Raw genomic sequence first — 21,121 nt, 5'->3', positions numbered from 1 at the left:
CCTGTGGCCACTGCTGAGTTTTCCAAATCTGTTGGCATATTGAGTGCAGCACTTTCACAGCATCATCTTTCAAGACTTGAAATAGCTCAAGTGGAATTCCATCACCTCCACTAGCTTTGTTCATAGTGATGCTTTCTAATGCCCACTTGATGTCTGGCTCTAGGTCAGTGATCACGTTATCATGACTATCTTGGTTGTGAAGATCTTTTTTGTACAGTTCTTCTGTGTATTCTTGCCACCTCTTCTTAATATCTTCTGCTTCTGTTAGGTCCATACCATTTCTGTCCTTTATCGAGCCCATCTTTGCATGAAATGTTCCCTTGGAATCTCTAATTTTCTTGAAGAGGTCTCTTGTTTTTCCTATTCTGTTGTTTTCCTCTATTTCTTTGCATTGATCACTGAGGAAGGCTTTCTTATCTCTCCTTGCTATTCTTTGGAACTCTGCATTCAGATGCTTATATCTTTCCTTTTCTCCTTTGCTTTTCGCTTCTCTTCTTTTCACAGCTATTTGTAAGGCCTCCTCAGACAGCCATTTCGCTTTTTTGCATTTCTTTCCCATGGGGATGGTCTTGGTCCCTGTCTCCTGTACAATGTCACGAACCTCCGTCCAGAGTTCATGAGGCACTCTATCTATCACTGGAGATGCTGATTGCAGCCATGAAATTAAAAGATGCTTACTCCTTGGAAGGAAAGTTATGACCAACCTTGATAGCATATTAAAAAGCAGAGACATTACTTTGCCAACCAAGGTCCGTCTAGTCAAGGCTATGGTTTTTCCCATGGTCATGTATGGATGTGAGAGTTGGACTGTGAAGAAAGCTGATCGCCAAAGAATTGATGCTTCTGAACTGTGGTGTTGGAGAAGACTCTTGAGAGTCCCTTGGACTGCAAGGAGATCCAACCAGTCCATTCTAAAGGAGATCAGTCCTGGGTATTCATTGGAAGGACTGATGCTAAAGCTGAAACTCCAATACTTTGGCCACCTCATGTGACGAGTTGACTCACTGGAAAAGACTCTGATGCTAGGAAAGGTTGGGGGCGGGAGGAGAAGGGGTTGACAGAGAATGAGATGGCTGGATGGCATCACCGACTCTGTGGACATGAGTTTGGGTGAACTCCGGGAGTTGGTGATAGACAGGGAGGCCTGGCATGCTGTGATTCATGGGGTCGCGGAGAGTCGGACACAACTGAGCGACTAAACTGAACTGAATACGTTTATGGAAGGCAGAAATCTTCAGCTAATTATCTATAATGATGTCAGTGTAATTTTACTAGTCTGCTGTGAATTTTAAAAGTTTTTCTGGTAAGTATTTTACCTGCTCAAATGATCTAGAATACTCTCCTCTCTATCTCTAGTTTCTTTCTTTCTTTTTTCCTCCAGCCCGAGCTACATGGAAATCATTCCAAAACAATTACTGCTGCTTTAGTCACAAATTATTGATTTTCTGTTCATTGTGTATGTAGAATCGCTGCTCTACTTAGATTCTAAAACAAGGCTTTTTAATTGTGTTTTCCAGGAAGATATGAATTTAAATGAAGATAAAAAGGCACCATTGCGGGAAAAGGACTTGAGTATCAAAAAAGAAATGGTGATGCAGTACATTAATACTGCCTCCAAGACAGTAAGTAAAGCTGTCAAGTTGAGAAAAACTGCTGAAACATGTTGTAGTACAGCGAACAATACATGTGTCTAATGAAGTACCTAAGTTTGTGGGCAACTGTAATCAGAGAGCTTTTGAATGTATAATTAAAGGCACAAGTATTATAGTAAGTTTGTTTAATTTACAAGGATTTCTTACCTTATGGTTTTTAAACTGCTTTTATTTTTTAGCCATCCATAGTGTTAAGAAACACTGTGGTTGCTTGGTCTGCTCACTTTAGGTCATCTCTCCTTTTTAGTGAATTAAGATGGGTATTGATCTCTCATGTCATTTATAAATTAGGATAATATTTGTATTGTAGAGAAGTGAGACTGATTTGACTCTTAACTACCTAACTCAGAATGCATAGTCGTGGCTTAGCGGCACATGTTTAATGTGAGTTTCCCTGTGGACAAAACTGGCTTGTAACACACTGTAAATGTAGACACTGAGAGAAGCGTTACGTCTCCACACGGCCGCTGCTCTTCTAGGGGGACATGAAGTATGTGGGTGGAGGTAACGACGGAATGTCTGAGAAACACGGCTGGCACAAAGGATTTATTCATGGAACAATAAATGAGCTTGACCAGTCATAGAATTGTGACTAAATGGATTGGATGAAAAATATACAATGGAAGCTAATGAGGAAGCAAGGCTCAGTAAAAAAGACAATAGAGAATGCTTTTGGCTGAACATAAAATAGAACTGGACTGGAGAAAAATTACTAAACACACTGTTGTTTTCACGGGATACTTTGACCTAAGGCCAGCTTACAAGAATATGAGTTATTTATACTGTGACTCTATTTATCTACTAGGCCAGTCAGTGACTCAGGTATTTCTTTTGGAAGGAAGACTCAAGTGATGTTTACTTTTTAAGCATGCCTCATTTTTTGGCAGCCTCATGTTCAGATGTGGAATTCACTGAGTACTATGTTTTTCCCAGCTCTTTCTATAGATGGGCCCTGCATCCTGCCACTGAGATGTGCATTGCTTTTGTTCCGTGATGATACTCAGCCATCACAAATTAGCAGTGGGACTTTAGACTGACTGTGTTTTAGACTGATTATCTTCTGTCTGATCTTGGACATCTAATTTTGTCCTTCTGATCTTCAGTCTCCTTCTACATAAGATGGAGCTAATACTAATTTCACCATAGGCTTGTTGTTAGAATTAAATTAACTGTGAGTAGAACCTAACAGATTTTTAACTGGTGGTTGCCTCTTGTGGTAGCAGAGGTTGTAGTAGCAGTTGTTTATTTTTTATTTTTCTTTGTGATTTATTTTTCTTACTGTTGAAATCATTATACTGCAAAACACAATTAAAAATATACGTAAATGTACCTTAGTAAAATACAAGTTTCTTATTAGTTAGTCTGCATTTCTAAGCCATTCACGAAACATGTTTATTAGGTGTCTGTACGTAAGGCACTACTTAATTAAGGCCCTAGTGACTGAGCACGAAAATAGTGTGTCATTGTGTTGTGTGGAGCAACATGGGACACACGTGACAGAAACACACAAGCGTGTCATGGAAGGTGAAATGTGACGTGGGGGGAAAGCAGGGGGAGTGGGGATGGTGTAACTGGTTTCTAGAGTCATCGGGGCAGAATCTCCTGTTAGAGTTTTAAATCCAACAAGCATGAATCCACTTAATATAATTACAGGAGATAATACATTAGTTAGAACTGGTTTAGAAAACCTTGGCATAGTAGTGCAGTTTAATTCTTGAATTTCAGATAAACTTTTTAATTGAGCTTATTATACACAGTGGATCTGTTTCAGCTCACATTCACTGATTTTAAACTTTAATCCTCTAATTATTTTGGACTCGGGTTGGAATTTATTTATCAGAATTACATAATTAGATTATCAGAATTGAAATAGATTAACTATCTGAAGTATGATTAAAGCTTTTAATTGGTGTGTGAAGGGTCATGACTCTCCTAGAAGGGTTCTGAATAATTTGGCAAATGGTTAACATTGTAGAGAGTTCAAGCTGACCAGTCATCTACTTTTGCTATGGAAGTAAAAACACATTCATTAACTCTCGGATGTGGACTTTGTTATGCCAGTATATTTAGGTTAATGAGTACTGAAAAAATGTCTCTGAGAAAGGCAATGAATTCATAGATAGGTTGTTCTAAAGAGAATGTGGGAAGTTTGTGTCAGATGTTACCATTTTAGCCTTAGAATTTGCTTTGAGATTCTCTTTTGTGGGTAAGCATTAATGCTCGCTTTTGGAAGATAGTATTGATGTCTACTGTTGATGATTTGATAACGCTTTAGCAGTGTTAACCCTTAAATTAGCCCTGTAGTAGATCAGCTTGACTTTAAAATAGGGGGAAAAAAAACACACTAAAAAAGCCATCAATCAAACTAGATTGTTTTCAAGATTTTACAAGTTTCGGTTTAGGTGGCCAAATGGTACAACTGAATTTCTTCAGCTAGGAAATATTATTAAAATGTACTAAACAAATATCATATTTAGAAGCTAAAAGTGCCATACTCACATGTTTCTAACTCCCTAGGGCCTTTTGGCCCGTGCGTGCAGTCTGATGGCCGGGTCTGGCAGTGCTTCTGAGAACGCTTTCCCTGGACCAGAGCGGGCAGGCTGCCTTCCCTGCTGCTGGTCGTGGTTGGGTTGGGTGTGCGGTGCTCGGCGACTGACACCGTGGAGGTGCTGCTGTGGCTCGGTGCAGGCCTGTGCCAGACTCTGCTTAGATGTGAAGTGGTATCTGCTCTTATTTAAGCTGCCTGGAGCTGGGTTTTGCTTTGCTGCTGTAAACATCCTGTAGGCCATCCAGGTGTCCTTTTGTGTATGTGGGCTGTCTCTTTAATTCCTTCTGGAAATTTCTCTTTCTATCCAAAGAAGTATCTAAAAGATCTTTGGAGTCACTGCAAGACTTGGTGGCCATTTCTTGGTAAATGACTTGCCTTAGATGCTTAGCAGCAAGTTTATTGGAGATTGCATGCATGCATGCTAAGTTGCTTCAGTCATGTCTGACTCTTTGTGACACTATGGACTATAGCCCTCCAGGCTCCTCTGTCCATGGGATTCTCCAGGCAAGAATACTGGAGTGGATTGCCATATCCTCCAGGGGATCTTCCTGACCCAGGGATTAAACCCAGGTCTCTTAAGTCTCTTGCATTGGCGGGAAAGTTCTTTACCACTAGCACCATCTGAAAGAAGTGGCACTAGTGGTAAAGAATCCGCCTGCCAGTACAGGAGATGGAAGAGATGTGGGTTCAATCCCTGGGCCAGGAAGATCTCCTGGTGTAGGAAATGGCAACCCACTCCAGTACTCTTGCCTGGCAAATTCCATGGACAGAGGAGCCTGGCAGGCTACAGCCCATAAGTCTCAAAGAGTAATTAAAATAAATTTATATTAAAAAAAAAAGTGTTGGACATGACTGAGCACACATCGGTTGCCATTTCCTACTCCATGGAATCTTCCTGACCCGGGGATCGAACTGGCATCTCCTGTTTGTCTTCTGCATTGCAGATGGATTTTTTTTTTTTTTTTTTACTGCTGAGCCACTGGGGAAGCCCAGCCTGTTGCAGAGGATTAGTAAAAATCTCTTTCCCATGTATTGAGAAGAAAGAATTTGCTGTTCCACTTCTAGGCTTTTTCAGAGTAATTTGTGGTGATTCAAAATGGAGACAACCTGAGAGGCCAAAGCCTGTATGTCAGAAAGTGAAGCAGGCCCTCTGGACGAAGGCAGCCGGTCAGAGCCGGTGAGAGGGAGTGCGGAGGGGAATCAGCCCGGCCAGGAGAGGAGAGGCGGGGCGGAGGCGCGTCTGGTGCGGGCCGAGCGGGAATCGGGGAGAGAGGCGGAGACATGTGAAGGGTTTGCAAGGACAGTGTGTTTTACCCTATACAGTGAAACACCTTTATTATATCTTTAAGAACTACTGTGTCTCTGAGAAGGACCATTCATCTTCTTTTTCTTTTCCCCTAATTTATTTTTATATATTGAGATGCCGACACTGTCCAGGCAAGTTCACTTCTATACGGACTACAACCAGACACCTGTCAGCATATAGTCTTTTTTGGTTGTAGATATAATGCTTTAAAAATCTTTCTTCAAAATGTATACTTCTAGTTCCTGAGGATTGTGCTAGCTTGGAATCAAGTTTTTACAGGCTCCAGCCCGTGCCTCCCTCCCCCCGCCCTCCCATCTGTATGTCTTTGGAATCTGTCCCCGCTACAGGTACCAAGCTCGTTTTAGGTGGGCTTCATGAAATGAAAAGACCCAACCTCACATTTCTCAGGTGCCTAACAAAAGCGTCCATCCTTCATTCCCTATTTGTGTATTGATTTTCCCTATTTGATTTCTTTACCGGAGGAATGACGCATGAACCCTCTTTTCTGAATGCTCCTGGAGGTTTACTAGGACTTTGTTTCTAGTTTGTTTCCTTCTTAGGTTATCAGGTCGAATGGAATCAAGTGGCTGCAAGTGTTCCTCTGTCAGAGAAGTTTGGATGGCATTTAACTTTAATCTTTGAATTCTTTCTTAAATATTATTTCTTCTTTAGTAAGAGATATAAATGACAACTATTAAGAACATAATTTTAAAAGGTACATAGAAGACTCTAACAAAATTTTTTCAAAAAGTGTGATGAAATGACTGAGTGCACATTGAGTTCTTAAATGTAGGATTATAGACTTTCATATATGTGCATGTATGTATGTAGGTGAGTATATGTAGTGTTCAAAAGTCTTTGAAAGGTATTATCACTTGTTACCTCTCAGTAGGACGTGATATTCTCAAACCCGGAGGACGTGGTTTTCTGCATTATCAGCCTTCTAGGCTTATTTCGATCAGATCAGGAAAGAACCGCTTTGAGGAAATATTAGTTGTATGCTCATTTGTGTGTGTGCTTTTTCTCTAGGTAGAAAGAAAATCTTAGACTTGATTTGTTAATATTTAATATCAGTGAGGGTATCTTCATACCTTTCAGTATGCATTTTATTTTTTAGAGTTCAGTTTCATGTTAATTTTGGAAACTATCAGATTTAGGCCAGTCAAGTTGTTGTCTCTGTTGTATTTCCTCACTTTTTGTCATTGTTGTTATTTAAAAATAGAAACTTAGGTGAATCATGATTAGTTACACATTCTTGGTAGAGTTAACATGGATTTTTCTGGCTTACATTTCAGGTTTGGGATTTGATCAAAGCACCCTGCAGCATAAAAGCTTGGTTAAGCGTGTGCTGGTACTTGGTGTTAGACACTTATCATCAGTGCTCTTGGGATACTTTGCCTGTTCGTCTCCAGGTCTTGGTTGCTGAAGAGAGAAAATTTCAGAGCCTCAGAGCAATGAACCAGTTTCTTGTTGAGAGTATTTCCTAATCTATCTGGCATTTTCATTTCCATTCGTGCCTTTATAGGGCAGGTTTTATTTATGTACAACGAAAATTATCTTCCAACAGCTCAAATTCATCCAACTTTCTTATGAGTTGTTCTGAGCAGCACCAGTGGTATATTGTATTCTCTGTTGTTACTGTATTGTGTTTTTGTTTAGGCAGGAGATGAATATGAAGATGACGGCGATCTTTTCTTTTTCAATAGGAAGAAATTATATTGGATTCAAACTAGAATTGTATGTTTTTGGTTTTTTAAAAATCTTACTGTTAGTTAAGACATTTTTTCTATTTTTATAGCACCTTAAAAGATTCATCAGATACAGAAACACTGTTATTTATTAGTAAAATTGGCTAGAATTTTAGAGCCTGACAGGGTCAGTGGTGCCTTTACCATTTGTGGCATTAGAGGTCATCTGAGATTGTTTTCATCTTACTTATTGAGTTGTTGCTTGATCAATGATATTTTGCTGTGTTCATGATTACTTTTTAGCTTTTATGGATATAATTAATCTTATGTCTGATAACTGCAAAAGGAGTGAAAACTTTACGAGTGCCAGAAAGAAGAGGCCTGTAATTATGATATAGATGAAAGGGAAGAGCAGGTATGGAATGGACCTTCTGAAAGCAGGAACGGTTCTAAAGAATAAGTGAAAACTTGAGAAAAATGCTGTGTATGTATAATTGTTTTTCAGTGAATGAAGGGGAAAAGTATGTCTGGAAATACCAAACAATCTGTATTAAAGAATAGAAAAGAATTTTATTTGAGGAACAGTGACAGTGGAACAGTGGTGCTCAACCTTGATATTCATTAGAATCATTTGGGGAGCTTTAAAAATCTTGATGTCTGAGTTCTGTCATTTTCAATCAGGTCAGGTAGGACCCAGGGATCAGTGTTTAGTAATGCTCTCCTGGTGATTCCAGAGTACAGTCAAGTGTGAGAACTACTGGACTGGACAAGGTGAACCTTATCACTAGGTGTCTTCATGTAACCTTAGTTCAGCCAAAGACTAGAAGTTAATAGGATTGAAAGGCTGAGCATGGTGAACATTTACTCATGAAGCTGTTATCAAGCAACTGTGGGTTCTGGGCTAGTTTGCCTGTGTGTAAGTGAAAATGAATGTTCAAAGTCATGCTGTAACTACAGAGAAATTCTCTGACACTCGGCCTCTTGCGAAAAATCATCAAAGTAGGGGAAGGTTATCTACTATAACAGATAGAAGAACTTGGTCTTTTTTGGAAAAAGATGCCCAGCAAGGAGGCAGAGGGTGTACCTGGTTTTCAAGTTTCAGTGGTGGCAATAAGTTTAAACTGCTCTTAATTTTGCTTGGTATTAATACTTAATAGACATACTTTCAGTTTTTTCTTACTCCTAAAGAGAATAAATCCTATCCATGCTTAGAACTCCATAGTGGGTTGACCATCTTGTGTACAGAAGACATTCCTTCCTAATTTCGTGCTTCTCTGATACACTACCATTTCCTCACTGGTATAGTATTCTCTCCTTGGGATTCTGTGAGGTATAAATTTGGACAAAAGTAAATTCAGACAATCTTTTTGTCTGCATGCATGTGTGCTAAGTTGCTTCAGTTGTGTCCGACTCTTTGCGATCCCATGGTCAGTAGACTGCCAGGCTCCTCTGTCCATGGGATTCTCCAGGCAGGAATACTGGAGTGGGTTGCCATTTCCTCTTCCAGGGGATCTTCCTCACCCAGGGGTCAAACCCACATCTCTTATGCCTCCTGTATTGGCAGGCAGGTTCTTTACTAGAGCCACCAGGGAAGGTTTTGTCTACTCCTTGTACATAATTACTGTTAAAATAGTCTTTTTTTTTTTTTTGGTAGCCTTTGGGAAAGCTGTATTGCATTGATCAGTGCATTAAAAATCATTTTGTTGTTTTTGTTAAGGATGGTTTTGTTATTCTCTTTCGTATAGTAGAGATTTTTTAATTTACTCAGGTGGTCTTTTACTTATATTAGGTCTGAAATTATCTTAAACCATTTCAACATTTTGCAGATGAAGTATGTGAGAACCTCCAGATAGTAACTAGGACTAGAAACTAGGGTTTCTGATTTTCTAAACCTTTTTACTGTAAAGTAAAACACAGTTATAGAAAACACTGATAAATAAATATGTAGCTTAATGAACATCACACATGTCAATAAACAGAACCTTGGCAGCCATCTTAGAAATTCTATCATATACCCTGTCAAACTTTGCTTTTTTATCCTTTAATCACTACCTTGACTTTTATGGGAATTACTTCCTTGATTTTCTTTAATTTTATCACCGAAAGTTGTTTTATCAGACACCATTTGTTGTTGCTTATGTTTTGATATTTGGAATATCTTTCAGTTCAGTTCATATCAGTCGCTCAGTCATGTCCGACTCTTTGCGACCCCATGAATCACAGCACGCCAGACCTCCCTATCCATCACCAACTCCCAGAGTTCACTCAAACTCGCCTACATCGAGTCGGTGATGGCATCTAGCCATCTCATTCTCTGTCGTCCCCTTCTCCTCCTGCCCCCAGTCCTTCCCAGCATCAGAGTCTTTTCCAGTGAGTCAACTTGTCCCATGAAGAGGTCTTTAACAGTGTTTTAATATTCAAGTTCCTCTCCATCCCTTTATTTTCTCTAAGGCAGTCTGGATTTTACTAATTGCATCCTCGTGATGATATTAATGTTTCTGTTTCTCTTTCCTTTTTATTTCCTGCAAAATGGCAGCTAGTTCAGAGGCTAGATCAGACTCAGGTTTGATCCCTTTGGTAGGACCGTAGGAGTATGTTCTGTATCAGAAGTTACTTCATATACAGTTTACAGTTCTGTAATTTTGATTTCATTTATTAGTTGAAATATATTTATAAAGAGACATTTTCTCTCAAATACTGATTACTGTGTGATACCGGAAATTTAGGATAAATCCTAGATTCTTTTTGCCAGTTTTCAAGATACTGAAGTGTTTCCCTATCATCTTATAAAGGTGATCCTTTATTTTTAGTATTATTATTCAGTTCAGTTCAGTTCAGTCGCTCAGTCGTGTCCGACTCTCCGCCACCCCATGAACCACAGCACGCCAGGCCTTCCTGTCCATCACCAACTCCCGGAGTTCACCCAAACTCATGTCCACAGAGTCGGTGATGCCATCCAGCCATCTCATTCTCTGCTGTCCCTGTCTCCTCCTACCACCAATCCCTCCTAGCATCAGAGTCTTTTCCATTGAGTCAACTCGTTGCATGAGGTGGCCAAAGTATTGGAGTCTCAGCTTTAGCATAAGTCCTTCCAGTGAACACCCAGGATTGATCTCTTTTAGAATGGACTGGTTGGATTTCCTTGCAGTCCAAGGGACTCTCAAGAGTCTTCTCCAGCACCACAGTTCAAAAGCATCAATTCTTCGGTGATCAGCTTTCTTCACAGTCCAACTCTCACATCCATACATGACCACAGGAAAAACCATAGCCTTGACTAGACGGACCTTTGTTGGCAAAGTAATGTCTCTGCTTTTTAATATACTATCTAGGCTGGTCATAACTTTCCTTCCAAGGAACAAGCGTCTTTTAATTTCATGGCTGCAATCAGCATCCAAAGTGATTTTGGAGCCCAAAAAAATAAAGTCTGACACTGTTCCCACAGTTTCCCCATCTATTTCCCATGAAGTGATGGGACCAGATGCCATGATCTTTGTTTCCTGAATGTTGAGCTTCAAGCCAACCTTTTCACTCTCCTCTTTCACTTTCATTAAGAGGCTTTTGAGTTCCTCTTCACTTTCTGCCATAAGGGTGGTGTCATCTGCATATCTGAGATTATTGATATTTCTCCCGGCAATCTTGATTCCAGCTTGTGCTTCTTCCAGTCCAGTGTTCCTCATGATGTACTCTGCATATATGTTAAATAAGCAAGGTGACAATATACAGCCTTGACGTACTCCTTTTCCTATTTGGAACTAGTCTGTTGTTCCATGTCCAGTTCTAACTGTTGCTTCCTGACCTGCATACAGGTTTTTCAAGAGGCAGGTCAGGTGGTCTGGGATTCCCATCTCTTTCAGAATGTTCCACAGTTTATTGTGATCCACACAGTCAAAGGCTTTGGCATAGTCAACGAAGCAGAAATAGATGTTTTTCTGGAACTCTCTTGCTTTCTCCATGATCCAGCGGATGTTGGCAATTTGATCTCTGGTGCCTCTGCCTTTTCTTTGTCCCATCTTCAACCAGTGGGATCTTGTCCAGTTGGCCTCTAGTCATGTTGGGGTGACCCTGCTGTTTTACATTGTTTCATTTCTATCTGGTAAGATAAGATGACCTGCACTCCCCCCTTTTCCCACACTAGACCTGGAATCTGTCATTTCTTTTGGTGGGAAATAAGGCTGTATATTGTCACCCTGCTTATTTAACTTATATGCAGAGTACATCATGAGGAACGCTGGGCTGGAAGAAGCACAAGCTGGAATCAAGATTGCTGGGAGAAATATCAATAACCTCAGATATGCAGATGACACCACCCTTACGGCAGAAAGTGAAGAGGAACTCAAAAGCCTCTTGATGAAAGTGAAAGAGCAGAGTGAAAAGGTTGGCTTGAAGCTCAACATTCAGGAAACAAAGGTCATGGCATCTGGTTCCATCACTTCATGGGAAATAGATGGAAAAACAGTGGAGACAGTGTCAGACTTAATTTTTTGGGCTCCAAAATCACTGCATATGCTGATTGCCAGGAAATTACAAGACGCTTACTCCTTGGAAGGAAAGTTATGACCAATCTAGACAGCATATTAAAAAGCAGAGACATTACTTTGCCAACCAAGGTCCGTCTAGTCAAGGCAATGGTTTTTCCCGTGGTCATGTATGGATGTGAGAGTTGGACTGTGAAGAAGGCTGATCGCCAAAGAATTGATGCTTTTGAACTGTGGTGCTGGAGAAGACTCTTGAGAGTCCCTTGTACTGCAAGGAGATCCAACCAGTCCATTCTAGAGGAGATCAATCCTGGGTGTTCATTGGAAGGACTGATGCTAAAGCTGAAACTCCAGTACTTTGGCCACCTCATGCGACGAGTTGACTCACTGGAAAAGACTCTGATGCTGGGAAAGGTTGGGGGCGGGAGGAGAAGGGGACGACGGAGAATGAGATGGCTGGATGGCATCACCGACTCTATTGGACATGAGTTTGGGTGAACTCCGGGAGTTGGTGATGGACAGGGAGGCCTGGCGTGCTGTGATTCATGGGGTGGCGGAGAGTCGGACACGACTGAGCGACTGAACTGAGTACTTTAAGAACAATCTGGCTGTCAAGGATACTTATTGCTTGTGGGTTAATTAGTGTTTGTAGGCCTTTTCAAAGGAAAAAAATATGTGTATGTATTTAAAAGTTTTTTCTTTTACATTTACTGTCCACATCTCCAACTGTTTTTGTTGTTATACTCTATTTACATGGAGCATATAGCCATTACAATTTATATTCTTTTAGCATTTACTATTAGTACAAAAGTAATAGCGGTTTTGGACCCAGAATTTTAAATCATTATAACTAGGCTCAAACACATCTCTATTAATCAAAATAGGAACCATTACAATCAACACATTTTTTGCCAAAAAGAAATAAGTGTTTAGTCCTGTAGCAAAAAAATCCATGCTTTGGAATTCAGTGACCTCCTGGAAAGAATTTTCTGCTTCTGCCGCTTGTGGAAGTGTTTTCCCTGCAAACAGTTGTTGCGATGCTTGGAGAAAAGTTAGCCAATGGGCGAGATGTCAGGTGAGCACAGTGGATGAGGCAGTACCTTGTAAGCCGATGCGCAGGTTGTTGTGGAGGAGAACTGGGCTCTTTCTGGAGGTCAGGTGAGCACGGTGGGTGAGGCAGAACGTCGTAACCTGATGTGCAGGTGGGTTGTGTCACATGTGGTTGCAAGTTGTCGTGGAGGAGAACTGGACTCTTCTGGTGACCAGTGCTGGCTGCAGGTGTTGCAGTTTTCAGTGCGACTCTTTGATTTGCTGAGCATTCTTCTCAGATGTGATCGTTTCACTGGAATTCAGAAAGCTGTGGTGGATCAGACTGGCAGTGAACCACCAAACAGTGACCCTGACCTTTTTTTGGTTCAAGAGTTTGGCTTTGGGAGGTGCTTTGGAGCTTCTTCTCAGTCCAACCACTGAGCTGGTTGTCTCCGGTTGTTGTAAAAAAATCCACCTTCTGTTGCTCGTCACAATCTAATTGAAAAATGTTTTGTTGGTGTTGCACAGAATAAGAGAACATGACACTTCGGAACAACAGTTTTTTTTTTTTTGCTCAGCTCATGAGAAATCCACTTACCAATCTTTTTCACCTTTCATTTGGCTTCAAAGGCCGAATGACCATTGGTCAGCATTGAGTTCTTTGGCAACTTCTTGTGTGACTGTGGAAACAGTGTCAGACTTCGTTTTTTTGGGCTCCAAAATCACTGCAGATGCTGATTGCAGCCATGAAATTAAAAGACGCTTGCTCCTTGGAAGGAAAGTTATGACCAACCTTGATAGTATATTAAAAAGCAGAGACATTACTTTGCCAACCAAGGTCCGTCTAGTCAAGGCAATGGTTTTTCCCGTGGTCATGTATGGATGTGAGAGTTGGACTGTGAAGAAGGCTGATCGCCGAAGAATCGATGCTTTTGAACTGTGGTGTTGGAGAAGACTCTTGAGAGTCCCTTGGACTGCAAGGAGATCCAACCAGTCCATTCTAGAGGAGATCAATCCTGGATGTTCATTGGAGGGACTGATGCTAAAGCTGAAACTGCAATACTTTGGCCACCTCATGCGACGAGTTGACTCACTGGAAAAGACTCTGATGCTGGGAAAGGTTGGGGGCGGGAGGAGAAGGGGACGACGGAGAATGAGATGGCTGGATGGCATCACCGACTCGATGGACATGAGTTTGAGTGAACTCCGGGGGTTGGTGATGGACAGGGAGGCCTGGCGTGCTGTGATTCATGGGGTCGCGGAGAGTCGGACACGACTGAGCGACTGAACTGAACTGTGTGACTGTAGAGGATCAACTTCAGTGATTGCTCTCAGTTGGTTGTTGTCAAATTCCAGTGGCTGACCACTCTGCTCCTCGTCGTCAAGGCTATCATCTCCTTCTCAAAACTTCTTGAACTCCCCCTGCAAAGTACATTCATTACTAATTTCTAACCAGACGTGTTGTTGATGTTGTGAATTGTCTCTGCTGCTTTATGACCCATTTTGAAATCGAATAAGAAAATTGCTGAATTTGCTTTTTGTCTAACATAATTTCCATAATCTAAAATAAATATGTGAAGAAGAACTAAAGAGCCTCTTGATGAAAGTGAAAGAGGAGCATGAAAAAGTTGGTTTCAAGCTCAACATTCAGAAAATGAAGATCATGGCATCCGGTCCCATCACTTCTTGGCAAATAGATGGGGAAACATTGGAAACAGTGAGAGATTTTATTTTTTTGGCTCCAAAATCACTGCAGATGGTGACTGAAGCCATGAAATTTAAAGACGCTTGCTCCTTGAAAGAAAAGCTGTGACCAACCTACACAGCATATTAAACAGCAGAGATTACTTTGCCAACAAAGCTCCATCTACTCAAAGCTATGGTTTTTCCAGTAGTCATGTATGGATGTGAGAGTTGCTGAGTGCCGAAGAATTGATGCTTTTGAACTGTGGTGTTGGAGAAGGCTCTCGAGAGTCCCTTGGATAGCAGGGAGATCCAACCAGTCTATCCTAAAGGAAATCAGTCCTGAATATTCATTGGAAGGACTGATGCTGAAGCTGAAACTCCAATTCTTTGGCCACCTGATGCGAAGAACTGACTCATTTGAAAAGACCCTGGTGCTGGGAAAGATTGAAAGCAGGAGGAGAAGGGGACGACAGAGGATGAGATGGTTGGATGCATCACCAACTTGATGGACATGAGTTTGAGCAAGCTCTGGCAGTTGGTGATGGTCAGGGAGGCCTGGTGTGCTGCAGTCCATGGAATTGCAAAGAGTCAGACATGACTGAGCGACTGAACTGAACTGAAAATAAATATAAACTATATGGCAAATAATAAGTCATTAGCAAAAAAACGTAGAGCGAGAAATGTGCATTAAAATGATGTATACCTACATTTATTTAAGAATGTATTCTAATATCAAATGACAAAATTCAACAATGCAAAACCACTATTGCTTTTGCATCAACCTAATAATTCTGCTTTAGGTATTTGTCTCATTTATTTTTAACATAAATGTATTAATCTCTCAGTTCATTTTGAAACGGTGAGTTGCAGTTTGCCGTGTTTCCGGTTGTGTTTTGTTGTCAGTAGGGTGCTCAGCCCCATGTTGGTCTCCCTCTCATCACTCTCTCTACAGAGGGGATCCTGGAGGGAGCCCTGACCGCAGTGCTGAGACAGCGTCCTCACGGGACACCAGCGGCTGCAGGGTCTGCAGATCTTCCTGCCTCTGACTCGCATCCAAAGCTGGGGTGGGCCACACCCCACCTGGTTCCAGCCGCTGTTCTCACGTTGTTTAAGAATAGCTCTGGGCTGTTTCTGATATGTTTTCACATCTTCAGATGTCTTGTTGCTTTCTCTGCTTCTTTACATCAGACCTTGGTGCTGTGCAGATTTTGTGATTATTAAGTAGTTTCTCTCCAAATGATTGGATTTTGAGGATCATGGAGGTACCTTATTGCTCAGTATTGTTAGGTTTTGCAGTTTAGTTGTTTTGTTTGTTTTTCTGTGGAGATCCAAAAAGTATACTGTTGCTGTCACCTGCCCAGATCCTCTGGTCTTCTGATTTTGAGTCCCATATTCTTTTCCTTATTTTAGGTCAGTTTATGTCTTTGGTTAAAAACCATTTCTGAATTGTTAGCATTCTTCCTTTTGCTTGCCCCACCTAGTCTTGACTTTCAGGGGAGAAAATTTTATATTAATTCATGACATTTTCCTATGTAATGTCAACTGATAGCACTAGGTTTTGCTGCTTATTTCATTCATAAACTGTCATCAAACCTTTTAATGGTCCATGACCTACAGTTATAATTAAATAAAGCACTAGCTTTAGTCTTAATTTGTATTATGTTTGTGCAGTGCTATCATCTAATATAATTTAAATAAGTTATACAGAATGCATTGTTATTTATATCCCATTGATCATTGGGAAATTCAGACTGCCCTTCAATACTTTATCCCACCCTGGAAAAACAGGTCTCAAATGCTTGTGTGTGTCTATAAATTAGTGAGTGTGTTAAATCTATAGCAGCATGAAATCACTTCAAGCACTGAAAGACTATCTTAAAGAATTTAAATTGATTGCAGATGTTGGTGCAATTAAGCAGGCCTGATGAGCTCAAAATCATGTTTCTCAGATTTGAATATGAATACATTTTAAAAATTATAGTGATGTACTCCATGTAAATGGAGTTTATAGGCATCTGAGAGTTTCTGTCACCTTGTGCTTTAAAATGGTTCAGCACTGTAAAAAGTGATGTGTGAACCCTTATGCGTATACCTGTATTACTTAAATGAAAATGTATTACTCATCTTAAGTATGTGGTTCTGTGTATCTCTAACCAACTAGAATTGACTTTGAATGAATATTTTCCTTTGTTATTGCATTTACCTACTAATTAGTCTGCTTTTGTGCCTATAATTCATTTGAAAGTTAGTCTATGGATAGAGCCCAGTGGCTTGTGGGATCTTAGTTGCTGAACCAAACCAGGGATTGAACTCGCACCCTTGAGTCCTAACTGCTGAACTGCCAGGGAATTGCCTCTCCTTTAATTGCTTTGGCTTTAAACTGCTGAGATGTAAAAGAAAATTTTCTATTTATTATTTTAAAATATAACATACTGACTTGCAAATTAGAAGGTGAATTCTAAAATGACTGTCTTAACAAGATTAGAGTATACAGTGTGCTCATTTTCAATTTATTTCAGATTGATTTGTGCACATTAAGTAAACTCATCAATTTTTGCAACACATTGTAAAATATTATGGACATTAGGACTTTATTATGTATACTGTAGTAAAATAAATTACAAAATGGTGAGTAATTATATTTAGAAACTATTTTTAAATACTAAGAAAATTACTGAAATAGTATAGTAACACTAGTGATTTGAAATAGGAACAAAGAATACGTTATACTTCTGGATGATGTGGATTAAAGCTATGTTCTATAATATTTTATAAAAACTTATATTATTCATCACACAGAGTGTACTTTGTCTTCAGAGGATGAGAATTACTTTGTTACTTCTGGTTTTGTGATTTCAGAATGTTCATTATACCTCTCAAAGGTTTAGTTTACTGAACAATAAAATTTAAGAGTGTTTGTATGAGAATGATGGGAAGAGACATAGGGCAATAATTAAGGTCTCATGTTATCTTTATTTTAAGTCTCTTGATAAGTCATCTTACTGAAGTTTACAGCAAAGTATAAAATGGGGCTGGGTGAATGCTGTAGATGAAGCATTCTTAAATCTGATTACACTGGAATAAAAAATTGAATATAAATTATTAAAACTGGTCATCATTAAAAATACATAGTCTTTTTTCTACTTAGAAGATAAAATTATATATTCACCTGCTGGTACTGAATCTAGAGCCAAGACCTTTGCTTTGAGGAGGAGTTGCTCCTACTGTTTTTTGTGGGTTTCCTCCCCGGTGTCCGGCCTGGCTTCCTCTTTCTCTTCCCCTTTTCTCCTCTCCTGCCTTGTAGCGCTCCAAGGCAGGAGCCAGAGACTGAGGGGAGCCTCGGCCTCGGCAAGAAAGCCGCCCAAGATTAGCCCCTCCAGGGGACTGGGTCTGAAGGAGCAAGCCCCAAAGAGGAAGTGAGCGAGCCGCCCGCCCCACAGCCTTCCTCGCCCGGAGAGAGACACTCAGATGCAGCGGGGGGTTCTGTCAAGGCAGTTCCCGTTTTATTGGTTGTAAGCTTCTCATATATATATGCAAACATGGGGTAAGCGCGGGACTTTTAAAAGAGGCTTTCCACTCACATCAAAGCATGTAAAGGGTGGGGGTGTTTAGGAGCCACTCAGAACCTTTTGGGGTTATCTGGGCCGCGCCCCCCTGACATCTGTCAGGCGCCCTCTTGCTGTGAGCACATGTAAGGTGCCTTGGCCACGCCCCCCTGTCATCTGTCAGGCACCGTTAAGGCACCCTATAGTTTTTTACATAAAGCATGAAGCATCATCCATGATCACCACTTATGTATTTTAATTCAACCAAGAATTTATACTTGTAAAAACAGTCTAAGGTCAGGTTTACAAGATTTGTATGGTTTTTATAGTGAGATCTTTTCAGTTATCTTGATCATACCTAATTTAAAATTAAGTTTTTTCAAAAGCAGGTCACCCTAATCTTGATTTTTCTAAGCATTAATTTGTCACAGAAGCAACCATTTTCATTTTCATATATTATTACATTAACAAGAACAAGATTATCATACTTCATAAACAGTCTGGGGTTTATTTTAAAAAATCAGCTCTTGGTATTTACAGATTTCGATTCCTAGGAGTATGGCCTCCAGCATACTTTGGGCTTTGATCACTCTATGTTATATAGTTTAGTGGAAAGCCTGATGCTGGATGTCTGTCTCTAGCACGTTAAAGAAGTCACACTCTGGTGAACTTTATTTTTTTCTTTCCTTTCTCCAATGGGGTCAGAAAAACAGGAAGATACTGGCTCCTGCATCTGAGAAGCCCTGAGGTATGCTGGCTTCGGTGAGGCCTGGATCTGGGTTGTCAAGTGACATAAGGACTCTGTCTTTTGTATCTCTTAGTACTGTTTTGCCATGTCTTGTCTTTATTCATGGAGGTTTTTTCCATGCTGTATCTAGATGGTTAACAGAAGCTTCTGGCTCAGTTTCTGTAGTTTAGGTTAGCAGACTCAAAATTTTTGATCACTTACCCTGTCGATTAGAGGAAAAACAACTGATCATATGTGCTGTGCTGTGTACCATGCTCAATCTTTCAGTCTGTCCGACTCTTTGTGACCCTGTGGACTGCAGCCTCTCAGGCTTCTCTGTGCATGGGACTCTCCAGCCAAGAGTACTGGAAAGAAGAAAGTGTTAGTTGCACAATCGTGTCTGACTCTTTGTGACCCCCCTGGACTGTAGCCTGCCTCTGTCCATGGGATTTCCTAGGCATGGATACTGGCTGCTGCTGCTGCTAAGTCGCTTCAGTTGTGTCTGACTCCATGCGACCCCATAGGTAGAAGCCCACCAGGGTCCTCTGTCCCTGGGATTCTCCAGGCAAGAGTACTAGAGTGGGACTGGGTTGCCATTTCCTTTTCCAGTGCGTGCATGCTAAGTTGCTTCAGTCGTGCCCGACCCTGTGCGACCCTGTGGACAGCAGCCCACCAGCTCCTCTGTCCATGGGATTCTCTAGGCAAGAATACTAGAGTGAGTTGCCATTCCCTTCTCCAGGGAATCTTCCCAACCCAGGGATTGAACCCATGTCTCTTGCATCTCTATATACCACTGAACCACGTGGGAAGCTCTTATGCTAATAAGCCAATAAATGTTTATTATAAATATATACATTATATTAATACTTCATATATAAATTACTATATTAATATTTTATCTGTTATATATAAATGAATTGAGGATATTAAGATATAAATCAAAGTACTAATAATTCATTAAACAATTTTTTTGTCTTATTCACAAATCCTTTTTTTTTTTGTAGTTTTTAATCACACTTATGTATGCTAGATTCATGACAGATAAATATCCCTTTTTTCCCTTCTCATATCTTTTTATACAACCTACAGATTACTGATGACTTGTTATTTTCAAGAACTATACAGTTTTCTGGGCTTGATACCTTTTTAAAAGTAAATTTTTAACTTAAATTATTTTTTGTTTTCTTCTAAAAATTGTACTCTAACCCTCAAGTTTAAATCGCCTTTTCACTTTAATTACCCATTATTTTTATCTTCTTAGGACAGAATCTATCATAGCCATTCAGGAATGCTCTAGGAGCACACACAAGCATGCTGTAACCTTTGTTCATGGGGGAACATTTTGTTCGTTGAAGGTCCTGTTGACTTCCATCTTGTCCACATCAACCCTTTCTGGTTCCTCTGTCTTTGTACCACTAATTAGCTCCCATCCTCCACTTAGCCATATTTAATTAAAGACCTAATTTGTGCCGTTTTGACCTCAGCACTGCCACTCTTCTTGCCAATTTAATTAGTGCTTGAACTTCCCAGGTGGCTTGGTGATAAAGAGTCTTTCTGCCAATGCAGGTGATGCAGGGGAAGTGAGTTTGTTCCCTGGATTGGGAAGATCTCCTCGAGGAGGAAATGGCCACCCACTCCAGTATTCTTGCCTGGGAAGGCCCATGGCAGAGGAGCCTGGTGGGCTTTAGTCCGTGGGGCCCTGGAGCATCAGACATGACTGAGCACAAGCATGAAAGAGCTGTCTCTTTGCCCATTTGGTTAGTGCTTGAGGGTCCTGAGGAGGTACGTGTGCCCAGGCTCTGCCTTTGTGTGTAGTACCTGGAGGAAAAAGAGACACATGCATCAAGGTCATGCATCATCTGGACCAGATAGATTCCTTTGTGAAAGTATTATCTTTGTGAGTATATGACTGTCTACACGTGACAGATTTTGAAGTCTCACAAACTTGGATGGTCGACATTCTAAGACTCAGTATGTATTTTGTTGGCAGGTATACAATCTAAGCTAATGTATTAAAATTCAAATATCATTTTAACATTACACAATCAGAAATACTATTATTAAGGAGAAAATTCTTGTATTGTCTTCTGTCTTTGTCTGCTGGTGTATATAGAATGCCACATGACAGGAAGTTGCTTACTTGGTTTGTTGGCTGACTCACTATGAAGGTATGGGGGTGTGTGCCCATAGCATCATGTGCTTTCCCTATCTTAACTGTCATCGTACTTCATGTATGAATTACATTAACTGAGTTAATGAGAAGTTAATGAGTTAATTCCTTGAGTTAATTGAGAAGCTCCATGTGGACAGGGAATACCTGATGCAGCAGAAACTAGATAGTTGGTGCCCCTTTTCCGGGGGAGTCTCCGTGGAACTCTGAAGAAGTTTGGGTTTCTGGACATGTGTACAAGTAGCCCCGCAGACTGCCTCCTCATATAGCTCATACTCCCTATTGTTAGAGTACC

General features: G+C 40.5%; 1 protein-coding gene across 2 annotated transcripts in view; it reads left to right on the top strand.

Annotated features, from left to right (window-relative positions):
* DIAPH3 (diaphanous related formin 3) overlaps window positions 1–21,121 on the top strand; it is a 582,052-nt gene that overhangs the window by 73,459 nt on the left and 487,472 nt on the right. For both annotated transcript variants that reach the window (XM_088842795.1, XM_088842794.1), the window contains one exon: window positions 1,518–1,622. In XM_088842795.1, the coding sequence (XP_088698921.1) occupies window positions 1,518–1,622 (105 nt within the window). The remainder of the gene's footprint in view (window positions 1–1,517; window positions 1,623–21,121) is intronic.

The sequence above is a fragment of the Moschus berezovskii genome, chromosome 13 (assembly GCF_049115385.1).
Source record: "Moschus berezovskii isolate FMDL1 chromosome 13, NW_MosBer_1.0, whole genome shotgun sequence".
NCBI classification, from domain to species: domain Eukaryota; kingdom Metazoa; phylum Chordata; class Mammalia; order Artiodactyla; family Moschidae; genus Moschus; species Moschus berezovskii.
This window is presented reverse-complemented; position numbering and strand designations above follow the sequence as displayed.